The sequence below is a fragment of the Eurosta solidaginis genome, chromosome 2 (genome assembly GCF_040869045.1).
Source record: "Eurosta solidaginis isolate ZX-2024a chromosome 2, ASM4086904v1, whole genome shotgun sequence".
Classification (NCBI taxonomy): domain Eukaryota; kingdom Metazoa; phylum Arthropoda; class Insecta; order Diptera; family Tephritidae; genus Eurosta; species Eurosta solidaginis.
The window spans coordinates 106,616,946-106,629,460 of record NC_090320.1 but is presented as its reverse complement, the minus strand read 5'-3'; the positions used below and the strand labels follow the sequence as shown (position 1 = coordinate 106,629,460).

The following is a 12,515-nucleotide window of genomic DNA, read 5'->3' as shown; positions in this document are numbered from 1 at the left end:
ATATATACATATATATGCATGTAATTATATTTATTAAAAATTAAGAGAACATCCGCTTGCTTCATGCAGGTACTTTTTAACAATTTAACGAAACATACAATATATCAAGACTAGAAATATGTAATAAAGGAATGAATATAATTGAAAAGATCTAAATTTAGATCTATACCTTCTCAGCATTTTATACAAAGTTATAGTATTTATGCATTTGTAAGGACATATACATGTGTGTTCAAAACATACATGTTAAATTCCAATTAGAATTATCAATTGATGCAATTGGTTTATATTCTCTAATTCATTAAACAATTAGAAATAGTTCAATTAATTCCCATTAGATAATTGAAATTTTTATTCTAATGGTAAATCTAATTGCAATTAGTTACCATTAGCAAAAAAATTGGGTTACCTTTACAAATAGAAATATAATTGACTTCTGCTAATGCAATTAGATATTCAATTAGCTCGAATTAGAATCAATTATTTATATTTATTTACATCATTATTCGTTCACTTCAATAATTCTTTGAAAAAAATTTATCTTTATCAAAATAATTGAATCTAATTCGAGCTAATTGAATATCTAATTGCATTAGCAGAAGTCAACTGGATTTTTAATTGTAAAGGTAAACCAATTTTTTTGCTAATGGCAACTAATTGCAATTAGATATACCATTGGAATAAAAATTTCAATTATCTAACGGGAATTAGGTGAACTAATTCTAATTATTTAATGAATTAGGGAATTTCGCAAATGAAGGTTAATTAGCAATCATTAGCATTATCTAATCATTACTTAACATCTATGGTTCAAAATAATAGTGAATTTAAAATAATAAAATTGAATCTATTCAGTCTTATCTTAAGATATAAATTCAGTATTCCACATATTTTCTGCCATAAATTTTTCCAAAAGGCTTTCCATTTTATCAGCCCTCTCCATTCGCTCCCTATGTCTCTTTTCTCTGGCCTCCTCTTTCCTAGCAGCAATTTCCTTCAACGTTTCTTGTAACGTATTCCTCTTTCTCTTTTTTCCTTTAATTCTTTCTGATCTTTTCTTACGACTTCTTAGCTACTCAGTTTAATCGCTGGCTCAATCGAATCGTCTAATTGGCATATCTTGTTTATCTCCTCTTCGCACAGCACTTTTTGACGTTTTGCCCCTGTGCTAGAATTGTTTTCCACTGCTGCCTTCTTACGTTTCATGATAGTTTTGTACCTTTCTTCACATTGCTTGGCAGTTTTTCCCTCAAGCTCTTCGCATATTTTAGCCCACATATCGTTTTTTGTTTTTAATTTCTTCATCGGTCCTATTTCCGGCAAGTAAGTCGCGTACCTATCAAGCAGAAGCCTGGTTTCCCCTTCCGACCACACTGCAAAAAAGTAGTTTATGGTTAAGTATTACGTTTACATATAAAAAGCTTTAGTGCATATTCGAAGTGACTTTCTGGGTATGCCTGGGGCGAATATAGAAAGTCCTAAAACTTTGCAAAACTGCTGTTATTACAATTATAACAAAAAAAAAAAAGGACACGGGCGGTAGCCCTCCTACTCAAAAATACCCTGGTTCATGCTTTCTGCTTAAATTAACGAGGTTTGGTGTTCTTTTAGCAATGGTATTGGTAAAACCAGTAACAAAAAGCACTTATAAACAAACTTTAATACAAATAAAGTATATTTAGCCGTAAAAACTCACCTGTTACAGTTTTACTACTCCCTGGACTTCCAGCTTTTAATTCCATCCTATAGGTTGTTACAGGCACGATTGCACTGAACTCTGCGCTTTCAGTTTTTATGTCGATTGCTTCCATCGTAATGGTTTTAAAGAAATCAAATCAATTTATTAAAACAAATTAATTTTATTTGTATAAATATAATTTGCGAAAGTTTTTATTTGGCGCGAAGAAAAACCACAGATGACAGGAGAACAGCTGATTACGTGACAGGGTTACAATTTTTGTTCTTTTCAAGTCATGCAGGGTGGCACTGAACATTTTAAGTGAGCTACAAATTCACAGGGCGAAGTGAGAATCTTGAAAATTTTTGCTCCCGAAAGTGGCGACATTTTCGTGTAGAAAAGAAATCACCATTAGACTTCTAGCTTAAGGCGTAATATATAAGATGTACATACATATATCAATGTAAAACAGTGCACAATGTATATACATATATAAATATAAAAATATTTTGAATATCCTATTTTACTTACTTCATATAAATATAGTAAATTAATTTGGGTTGGTTTTCTGGCGCCATTGAGAGAACGAAGGGCCATCGACCTTCCTTATTATACATTGGACATTTTATTTCTTTTCGGAGATATTTGCAAACAAAATTGAAAATTTTCATGTGGTCGTTGTAATTTTGATGATTTTGTTGTAGCCACAAGAAAAACTGTGGGAAAAAGCATTTTGCGCGGATATAGTTTTGGTCTCCAAACCGGTGTTGGACCCACCCATGGCAATTTTTTATAAGCGAGACCGAAGGCCGCCAATGCAGAAAGGTGTTCTGCGCAAAAATAATATGGATCCAACCCCCATTTACGGAGAGCTCCGGCCATTTTTGGTTTTTTGGTAATATCTTTTCACAGAAATAAAAACTCGTGGTCCTGGGATTACGACGCGTCTTTTAACACCTCTCCCGATTTTTGGACGAGTTTTAGCAGTTGTAAGCTAAGGTAAAGAATTACCCTCCTTTCCTACCCCAGCGGGTCAGGGGATCAGAATATACCCGCGGTAGGTATGCCTGTCGTAAGAGGCGACTAAAATACCAGATTCAAGGGGTTGTGTAGCGCAACCCTTCAGATTGCCAGCGCAATATATAGCTTCTCCAAACCCAATTGTCAACCCCACCTATCCGCGGCGAATCCTGTTTCACTAACAGACGAGGCTCTGGCGGGGAGGGAGGGAATGGCCTGAAGGTTTAATGTGGACACATAAATCGTTCCCGAGATGGTCGGGCTAGCACCTTAATGGTGCTATTGTACCGGATCTGTATCCGGCAAAGGACCATCACATCGATAACACTCCCCAAAGACTTCGGGGAGCAACCTTATCGCTACAACAACAACAACAACAACCCTCCTTTCCTCTTCTTCGCATAAAAATTAAACTCTTACAGCTTCAGACTCTATGCCGTCCATTTTGCAAACAAAAATAAACACGAATTTTTTCGCTTAATGTGCTTTACTAAAATATGTCGTATTGTAAAGCGCCGCTACATGTCGCGCAGCGTAATGGGTTCGAATGATTATGTGGCCTTAACTTTATAGTCAAAGCAGTGCCTTATAATTTTCGATGAGTCTTCCCAATGCTGCCAACCATTGAACTTAACGATTCTTTTGGCATATGACTCAGGAATCGGCAAAATGGAGCCTTTTGACTGGTTTTCACGAAGCTAATACAGCACGTGTGTAAAGAGGGCACAAGTAATTTCATAAAATGTTAGTATAAACGAAACTAATAATTACAGCAGATTGTGGTTTGTGTAGTATACATAGTCGTTGTTATGAAAATAAGCAAATGAATTATATATCTGTAATTCCCAAGACAAATTGTGAAAATTCATGGCGCTATAATCTTTTAGAAAGTTGTGTCTTAGGCAATTGGTGTCTACATTTCATCTGTAGCGAGCTGCACGAGCAACGCATACATTGTGGCGTTGTTAGACATGTACGGCGAATTCCGTTTCAAAGTGAAGATAATTTTCTCAAAAAATTGTGCGCTTTCAAAAACATGGAAGGTGTGTCCAAAGTTTAGAACAGCGGTCGACTGCTATATGTTAACTCCCGTCGAAATATATCGGGGGAAATGTGTCATACGACGTGTCGGTGAATCTTTAATTTAACTCGTAACTGATAAAAGTCAAAAAATAATCGGAGAGGTGTCAAAAGACGCGCTTTGGACGCAGAATCACGATTCCGAGAGCGGAAACTGAACATTTAATTTATGTCTAGAGGTATTTGCAGTTATTGTAGGTAATTTTCATATGGTTGTTGGGTAATGGTCTAGTTGAGGGGTTGTTGTTGCTGTTGGTGTTGTTGTTGTTGGGTATTAGCCTAGTTGCGGGGTCGACTGCTAATACGCTACCAAAAATATCGAGAGAGGTGTCGGTAATAGTCTAGTTGAGGGGTCGACTGCTAATACGCTACCAAAAATATCGAGTGAGGTGTCAAAAGAAGCGTATTAATCTCGAGAACAATAATTCGAAGGCGGAAAAGAAAAATTTTATCTCTGTCCGGAGATATTTGCAGTTGAAGTTGGCGATTTGCATGTGGTTGTTGTTGTGTTCATACCCACAAAAAATTGTGCATCACCGTGGCGGTAGCCACGGTTATACCATACACCCGGACTTGGCATGGCGTAGCCCAGGGTTATTTTTTATAAGCGCGTCCGAAGGCCGCCAACGCAGTTTGTTGTTCTGCGAAAAAATACTATGGATCCGAACCCCGGTTTCGGAGGTACCAGTGGGTCTTTTTTTGGGTTTCGTTAATATCTTTGGAACGCGTTAAAATTTTATTTTCCGCCATCGGATTATTAATACTGATGTCAAGACGCGTCGTTTGACACCTCTCTCGATATTTTTGGTAGCGTATTAGCAGTCGACCCCTCAACTAGACTATTACCGAGGTGTCAAAAGACGCTTATTAATCTCGGGAACAATAATCCGATGGCGGAAAAGAAAAATTGTATCTCTGTCCGGAGATATTTGCAGTTGAAGTTGGCGATTTCCATGTATTGTTGTTGCAGTTGTTGGTGTTGTTGTTGTTGTAGCAATGCTCCCCCCCCCCCCCCCCCCCCCCCCCCCTAATAGCCGCGACCGATCACAAATTGTCATCAACATCCTCTAACGGGAGTCCAAGGAAACTTGCCGTTTCAACAGGGGTGGACCATAAGGAAAGGGGTGTTAGAGGCGTTGGTTCCACATTACAATTAAAGAGATGGTTAGTGTCATGTGGGGACACATTGCAAGCGGGGCATACATTTTGTATTTCGGGGTTGATTCTGGATAGGTAAGAGTTTAACCTGTTACAGTATCCAGAACGAAGTTGAGCAAGAGTGACACCCGTTTCCCTGGGGAGTATGCGTTCCTCTTCTACGAGTTCTGGATATTTTTCTTCAAGTACTGGATTCACCGGGCAATTCCCGACATAAAGGTCCGACGCCTGTCTATGGAGTTCACCAAGGACCTGCTTGTGTTTTTTCGCTTCATACGGCTGGGTTCTCAGGTGTCGTATTTCCTCAAAATGCTCACGGCTTTGACTCCTTAGGCCTCTAGGCGGTGCTGGTTCGTCAATCAGATGTCTGTTGGGATGCCCAGGTTTCTGGGTATTCAACAGAAACTGTTTGGTCAGCATCTCATTTATCTCCCTGATGGGGAGTATTCTCGCCTCATTATGCAGATGGTGTTCTGGGGACATAAGAAGACAGCCCGTGGCGATTCTGAGAGCAGTATTTTGGCAGGCCTGTAGTTTCTTCCAGTGGGTGGTTTTTAGGCTTGGCGACCATATGGGTGACGCGTGGCACGTAATCGGCTGGCTAATTGCTTTGTATGTGGTCAAGAGCGTTTCTTTATCTTTTCCCCAGGTACTGCCAGCAAGGGATTTGAGGATTTTATTACGGCTCTGAATTCTTGGAACAATTGCGGTTGCGTGCGCACCAAAATGTAGATCCTGATCAAACGTCACACCCAAGATTTTGGGGTGTAGGACAGTCGGTAGCGTAGTGCCATCGACGTGGATGTTCAATATGGTCGACATTTGGGGCGTCCATGTTGTAAATAAGGTCGCGGAGGATTTAGTCGGTGACAATGCCAGGTTTCGCGAGGCGAAAAAACTGGAGAGATCGGGAGATAGCCGTTTATTTTATTGCATAGCTCATCGATCTCTGGGCCTGGGCCTGTGGCCATTATTGTGCAGTCATTGGCGTAGGAAACGATTGTGACTCCTTCCGGTGGTGAAGGTAGCTTAGATATGTAGAAATTAAACAAAAGCGGGGATAGGACACCACCCTGTGGCACCCCTTGTTTAATTCTCCTTTGTTTTGATGTTTCGTTTCTGAATTGCACCGATGCCTGCCGACCACCCAGATAATTTGCGGTCCACCTTTTAAGACATGGGGGAAGGGTAGACCCTTCCAGGTCTTGCAGTAACGAGCCATGGTTGACCGTATCAAAAGCTTTTGATAGGTCTAACGCTACGAGTACTGTTCTATGGTGGGGATATTGATTCAAACCGCAATTTATCTGGGTGCTTGTTGTTGTTGTAGCAATGCTCGCCCCACCTAATAGCCGCGACCGATCACAAATTGTCATCAATATCCTCTAACGGGAGTCCAAGGAAACTTGCCGTTTCAACAGGGGTGGACCATAAGGAAAGGGGTGTTAGAGGCGTTGGTTCCACATTACAATTAAAGAGATGGTTGGTGTCATGTGGGGACACATTGCAAGCAGGGCATACATTTTGTATGTCGGGGTTGATTCTGGATAGGTAAGAGTTTAACCTGTTACAGTATCCAGAACGAAGTTGAGCAAGAGTGACACGCGTTTCCCTGGGGAGTATCCGTTCCTCTTCTGCGAGTTCTGGATATTTTTCTTCAAGTACTGGATTCACCGGGCAATTCCCGACATAAAGGTCCGACGCCTGTCTATGGAGTTCACCAAGGACCTCCTTTGTTTTTCCGCTTCATACGGCTGGGTTCTCAGGTGCCGTATTTCCTCAAAATGCTTACGGAGATGACTCCTTAGGCCCCTAGGCGGTGCTGGTTCGTCAATCAGATATCTGTTGGGATGCCCAGGTTTCTGGGTATTCAACAGAAACTGTTTGGTCAGCATCTCATTTCTCTCCCTGATGGGGAGTATTCTCGCCTCATTATGCAGATGGTGTTCTGGGGACATAAGAAGACAGCCCGTGGCGATTCTGAGAGCAGTATTTTGGCAGGCCTGTAGTTTCTTCCAGTGGGTGGTTTTTAGGCTTGGCGACCATATGGGTGACGCGTAGCACGTAATCGGCTGGCTAATTGCTTTGTATGTGGTCAAGAGCGTTTCTTTATCTTTTCCCCAGGTACTGCCAGCAAGGGATTTGAGGATCTTATTACGGCTCTGAATTCTTGGAACAATTGCGGTTGCGTGCGCTCCAAAATGTAGATCCTGATCAAACGTCACACCCAAGATTTTGGGGTGTAGGACAGTCGGTAGCGTAGTGCCATCGACGTGGATGTTCAATATGGTCGACATTTGGGGCGTCCATGTTGTAAATAAGGTCGCGGAAGATTTAGTCAGTGACAATGCCAGGTTTCGCGAGGCGAAAAAACTGGAGAGATCAGGGAGATAGCCGTTTATTTTATTGCACAGCTCATCGATCTCTGGGCCTGGGCCTGTGGCCGATGACTGCACGATAATCGGCGTAGGAAACGATTGTGACTCCTTCCGGTGGTGAAGGTAGCTTAGATATGTAGAAATTAAACAAAAGCGGGGATAGGACACCACCCTGTGGCACCCCTTGTTTAATTCTCCTTTGTTTTGATGTTTCGTTTCTGAATTGCACCGATGCTTGCCGACCACCCAGATAATTTGCGGTCCACCTTTTAAGACATGGGGGAAGGGTAGACCCTTCCAGGTCTTGCAGTAACGAGCCATGGTTGACCGTATCAAAAGCTTTTGATAGGTCTAATGATACGAGTACTGTTCTATGGTGGGGATATTGATTCAAACCGCAATTTATCTGGGTGCTAACGACATTTAGGGCGGAGGTAGTGCTATGGAGTTTTCTGAAGCCATGCTGATGAGGGGCTAGCTGCAAATGTGCTTGGAAATAAGGGAGCAAAATGGCTTCAAGCGTCTTTGCCACTGGCGATAGGAGAGATATCGGACGATACGACTCACCTATGTTAGCTGGTTTCCCAGGCTTTAGTAGCGGGACCACCTTGGCCATTTTCCATTTCTCGGGTATGACAAAGGTGGAAAGAGACAGGTTGAAGACATGAGCTAAATATTTGAAACCCTCTTTCCCTAGGTTTTTAAGCATCGGCATGGCTATGCCGTCTGGGCCCACTGCTTTGGATGGTTTAGCGCGACCAATGGCGTCCTCAACCTCTCTAGCGGTGATGGTAATTGGTGACGCGCTGATTTTGTGTTTATGTGCGTGTCTATTGGCTCTCCGTCTATCTTTGTCGACCGTAGGATGCATTATATATTGTCGGCAGAAAGCGCTCGCGCATTTTTTCGCATCCGACAGCACCTTATCGCCAAAGGCGATGGAAACTTTGTCTTTGTGCTTAGTCGGATTCGATAGGGACTTTACGGTGGACCAAAGTTTACCTACACCGGTAGAGAGGTTACAACCTCTTAGGTGCTCTTCCCATTTCGCCCGCTTGTGTTCGTCCACAAGCAATCTGATGCGTTGGTTTATATCCCTTATTTGGGGGTCGCCTGGATCAAGCTGTCTTATAAGGTCGCGTTCCCTCGCTAAGCTCGCGGCCTCCGCCGGGAAGTGGGGCCGGATTTCGGGAATTCTCCCGGCGGGAATGAAATGTGCCGAGGCGGATTCAATGACCTTACGGAAGGCACGCTCCCCTTGGCGGGCATCAGTCGGGATAGGGAGGGCAGCAAAGCTGATGTCTGTTGCAGATTTATATTCTTCCCACTTTCCTTTTTTGAAGTTTATGAAAGTGCGTTTTTCGGTGACGATGAAGTCGGCGGTACGCTCGAACGAAATAAGTATGGGCAGTTGGTCGGATGCCAATGTTACCATCGGCTGCCAGTTGACGCAGTTGACGAGTTCTGCGCTCACGATTGAGATATCTGGCGAGCTATGACAGCTTCCTACCATACGTGTGGGGGCGTCTCCGTTTATTGTGCAGAACGTCGTTTCGTCTATTTGATCCGCCAACATCTCACCCCTACTGTCCGCCCGCAAGTTTGAATGCCTTAGGTCGTGATGGGCATTGAAATCGCCTAAGATAATGCGATTGTTGCCAGTGAGTAAGGCCTCGATATTAGGGCGGTATCCACTGGGGCAACAGGTGACAGGAGGGATGTAGATGTTGATGACTTCTAGATTTGCATCGCCTGACCAGACAGATAGGCCTTGACGTTCTAAGACATTGTCCCTTCGGTCGATGCCAGGATCAAATATATAATATTGCACAGAGTGGTGTATAATAAACGCGAAGCCGCCTCCATTTCCGCTCTCGCGGTCTTTCCTGCGGACATTATAACCAGAGCAGGTCTGCAATGCAGATCGTGCTGTGAGTTTAGTCTCTTGAATCGCAGCAATGCGGATGTTGTGCCGCTTCATAAAATCGACTATCTCCGTAATCTTCCCAGTTAGTCCATTACAGTTTAACTGCAGAATTCTGAAGAGCATGAGGGGGGACGCCGCCACTCTAGGGGTAAGTGACGGGTGACTACGCCTAGGTTGTGGAAGGCCAGGACGCAATTGCTCTTGTGGCCTTGGGACCGGGCGCCCTTGGGCAAGCATTGGGGTACCCGGATGATTTGGGTTTGCGACCTGGCAACATGGCGCGATGAAACCCATCGAGGGGTTGCCGTCGCGGAGACCAGAACATCTAGGAAAGTGGCACCACCCAAGGCAGGAGCTGCATTGAGCGGATGTCGCAAACCTATATATTCTGTGCTGGCAGACGGTGCAAACGGAGGCAGGGACTAAGAGTCTGTTTCCCTGACCTGCACGATTGCTGCCATGTGGTTGTTGTGTTGTACTCACAAAAAAAATTGCGCATCACCGTGGCGGTAGCCACCAACGCAGAAAGGTGGTCTGCACAAAAATACCGGATCCCGATTTCGGAGGTATCCGCGGGTCTTTTTTCGGTTTTTCGTTAATATCTTTTGAGCACGTTAAAATTTTTATTTTCCGCCTTCGGATTATTAATACTGATGTCAAGGCGCGGCTTTAGACACCTCTCTCAATATTTTTGGTAGCGTATTAGCAGTCGACCCCTCAACTAGACTATTACCTGTTGTTGTTGTAGCGATAAGGTTGCTACCCGAAGGCTTTGGAGAGTGTTATCGATGTGATGGTCCTGAGGTGTCAAAAAACGCGTATTAATCTCGAGAACAATCCGATGGCGGAAAAGAAAAATTTTATCTCTGTCCGGAGATATGGTAGTAGTGCAGTTTAGGGACCCCACACAAGCAGGTCCTTGGTGAACTCCATAAACAGGCGTCGGACCTTTATGCCGGGAATTGCCCGTGAATCCAGTACTTAAAGTTATCCAAAACTCGCGGAAGAGGAACGAATACTCCCCAGGGAAACGCGTGTCACTCTTGCTCAACTTCGTCCTGGATACTGTAACAGGTTAAACTCTTACCTATCCAGAATCAACCCCGACATACAAAATGTATGCCCCGCTTGCATTGTGTCCCCACATGACACAAACCATCTCTTCAATTGTAATGTGGAACCAACGCCTCTAACACCCCTTTCCTTATGGTCCACCCCTGTTGAAACGGCAAGTTTCCTTGGACTCCCGTTAGAGGATATTGATGACAATTTGTGAACGGTCGCGGCTATTAGGTGGGGCGCGCATTGCTACAACAACAACAACAGGGGTCCACCCTAAAGTTGGGCCAAGATTTTCGAGTGAGGTATCAAAAGACGCGTATTAATCTCGAGAACAATAATCCGAAGGTGGAAAAGAAAAATTTTATCTCTGTCCGGAGATATTTGCAGTTGAAGTTGGCGATTCTCATGTGGTTGTTGTTGTGTTGTACCCACAAAAAAAATTGTGCATCACCGTGGCGGTAGCCACGTTTATACCACACACCAGGACTTGGCATGGCGTAGCCCAGGGTTATTTTTTATAAGCGCGGCCGAAGGCCTCCAACGCAGAAAGGTGTTCTGCGCAAAAATACTATGGATCCCACCTCCGGTATCGGAAGTACCCGTGGTAAAAAAGTTAACTTCCGCTTACGGATTCTTGATCTAGACGTGAATACGCGTCTTTTGACACCTCACTCAAAAAAAAAGGCCCAATTTTAGGGTGGGCTCCTAAACTGCACAATTACCGGAGATATTTGCAGTTGAAGTTGGCGATATTCATGTGGTTGTCGTTGTGTTTGTACCCACAAAAAAAATTGTGCATCACCGTGGCGGTAGCCACGGTTATACCACACACCCGGACTTGGCATGGCGTAGCCCAGGGTTATTTTTGGTTGTTGTTGTTGTTGTTGTTATTGGTGTTGTTGTAGCAATGCTCGCCCCACCTAATAGCCGCGACCGATCACAAATTGTCATCAATATCCTCTCACGGGAGTCCAAGGAAACTTGCCGTTTCAACAGGGGTGGACCATAAGGAAAGGGGTGTTAGAGGCCTTGATCCACATTACAATTAAAGAGATGGTTGGTGTCATGTGGGGAAACATTGCAAGCGGGGCATACATTTTGTATGTCGGGGTTGACTCTGGATAGGTAAGAGTTTAACCTGTTACAGTATCCAGAACGAAGTTGAGCAAGAGTGACACGCGTTCCCCTGGGGAGTATGCGTTCCTCTTCCGCGAGTTCTGGATATTTTTCTTCAAGTACTGGATTCATCGGGCAATTCCCGACATAAAGGTCCGACGCCTGTCTATGGAGTTCACCAACGACCTGCTTGTGTTTTTTCGCTTCATACGGCTGGGTTCTCAGGTGCCGTATTTCCTCAAAATGCTTACGGAGATGACTCCTTAGGCCCCTAGGCGGTGCTGGTTCGTCAATCAGATGTCTGTTGGGATGCCCAGGTTTCTGGGTATTCAACAGAAACTGTTTGGTCAGCATCTCATTTCTCTCCCAGATGGGGAGTATTCTCGCCTCATTATGCAGATGGTGTTCTGGGGACATAACAAGACAGCCCGTGGCGATTCTGAGAGCAGTATTTTGGCAGGCCTGTAGTATCTTCCAGTGGGTAGCTTTTAGGCTTGGCGACCATATGGGTGACGCGTAGCACGTAATCGGCTGGCTAATTGCTTTGTATGTGGTCATGAGCGTTTCTTTATCTTTTCCCCAGGTACTGCCAGCAAGGGATTTGAGGATTTTATTACGGCGCTGAATTCTCGGAACAATTGCGGTTGCGTGCGCACCAAAATGTAGATCCTGATCAAACGTCACACCCAAGATTTTGGGGTGTAGGACAGTTGGTAGCTAGTGCCATCGACGTGGATGTTCAATATGGTCGACATTTGGGGCGTCCATGTTGTAAATAAGGTCGCGGAAGATTTAGTCGGCGACAATGCCAGGTTTCGCGAGGCTAAAAAACTGGAGAGATCATCGCTCTCATGAGCGTATCAAAGGCTTTTGATAGGTCTAGCGCTACGAGTACTGTTCTATGGAGGGGGTATTGATTCAAATAAGGGAGCAAAATGGCTTCAAGCGTCTTTGCCACTGGCGATAGGAGAGATATCGGACGATATGACTCACCTACGTTAGCTGGTTTCCCAGGCTTTAGTAGCGGGACCACCTTGGCCATTTTCCATTTCTCGGGTATGACAAAGGTGGAAAGAGGCAGGTTGAAGACATGCGC

At 44.1% G+C, this 12,515-nt stretch overlaps 1 protein-coding gene across 3 annotated transcripts in view; it reads left to right on the top strand.

The window, feature by feature from the left end:
* Positions 1-3,313: 3,313 nt before the first annotated feature.
* eIF4A (eukaryotic translation initiation factor 4A) overlaps positions 3,314-12,515 on the top strand; it is a 149,593-nt gene continuing 140,391 nt past the window's right edge. For 2 of the 3 annotated variants that reach the window (XM_067766072.1, XM_067766071.1), the window contains exon 1: positions 3,933-3,976. In XM_067766072.1, coding sequence (XP_067622173.1) covers positions 3,948-3,976 — 29 coding nt within the window. In that variant the 5' untranslated portion in view covers positions 3,933-3,947. Of the gene's footprint in view, positions 3,443-3,932; positions 3,977-12,515 lie in introns of those variants that run through there. The other variant, XM_067766074.1, reaches the window with a different exon arrangement.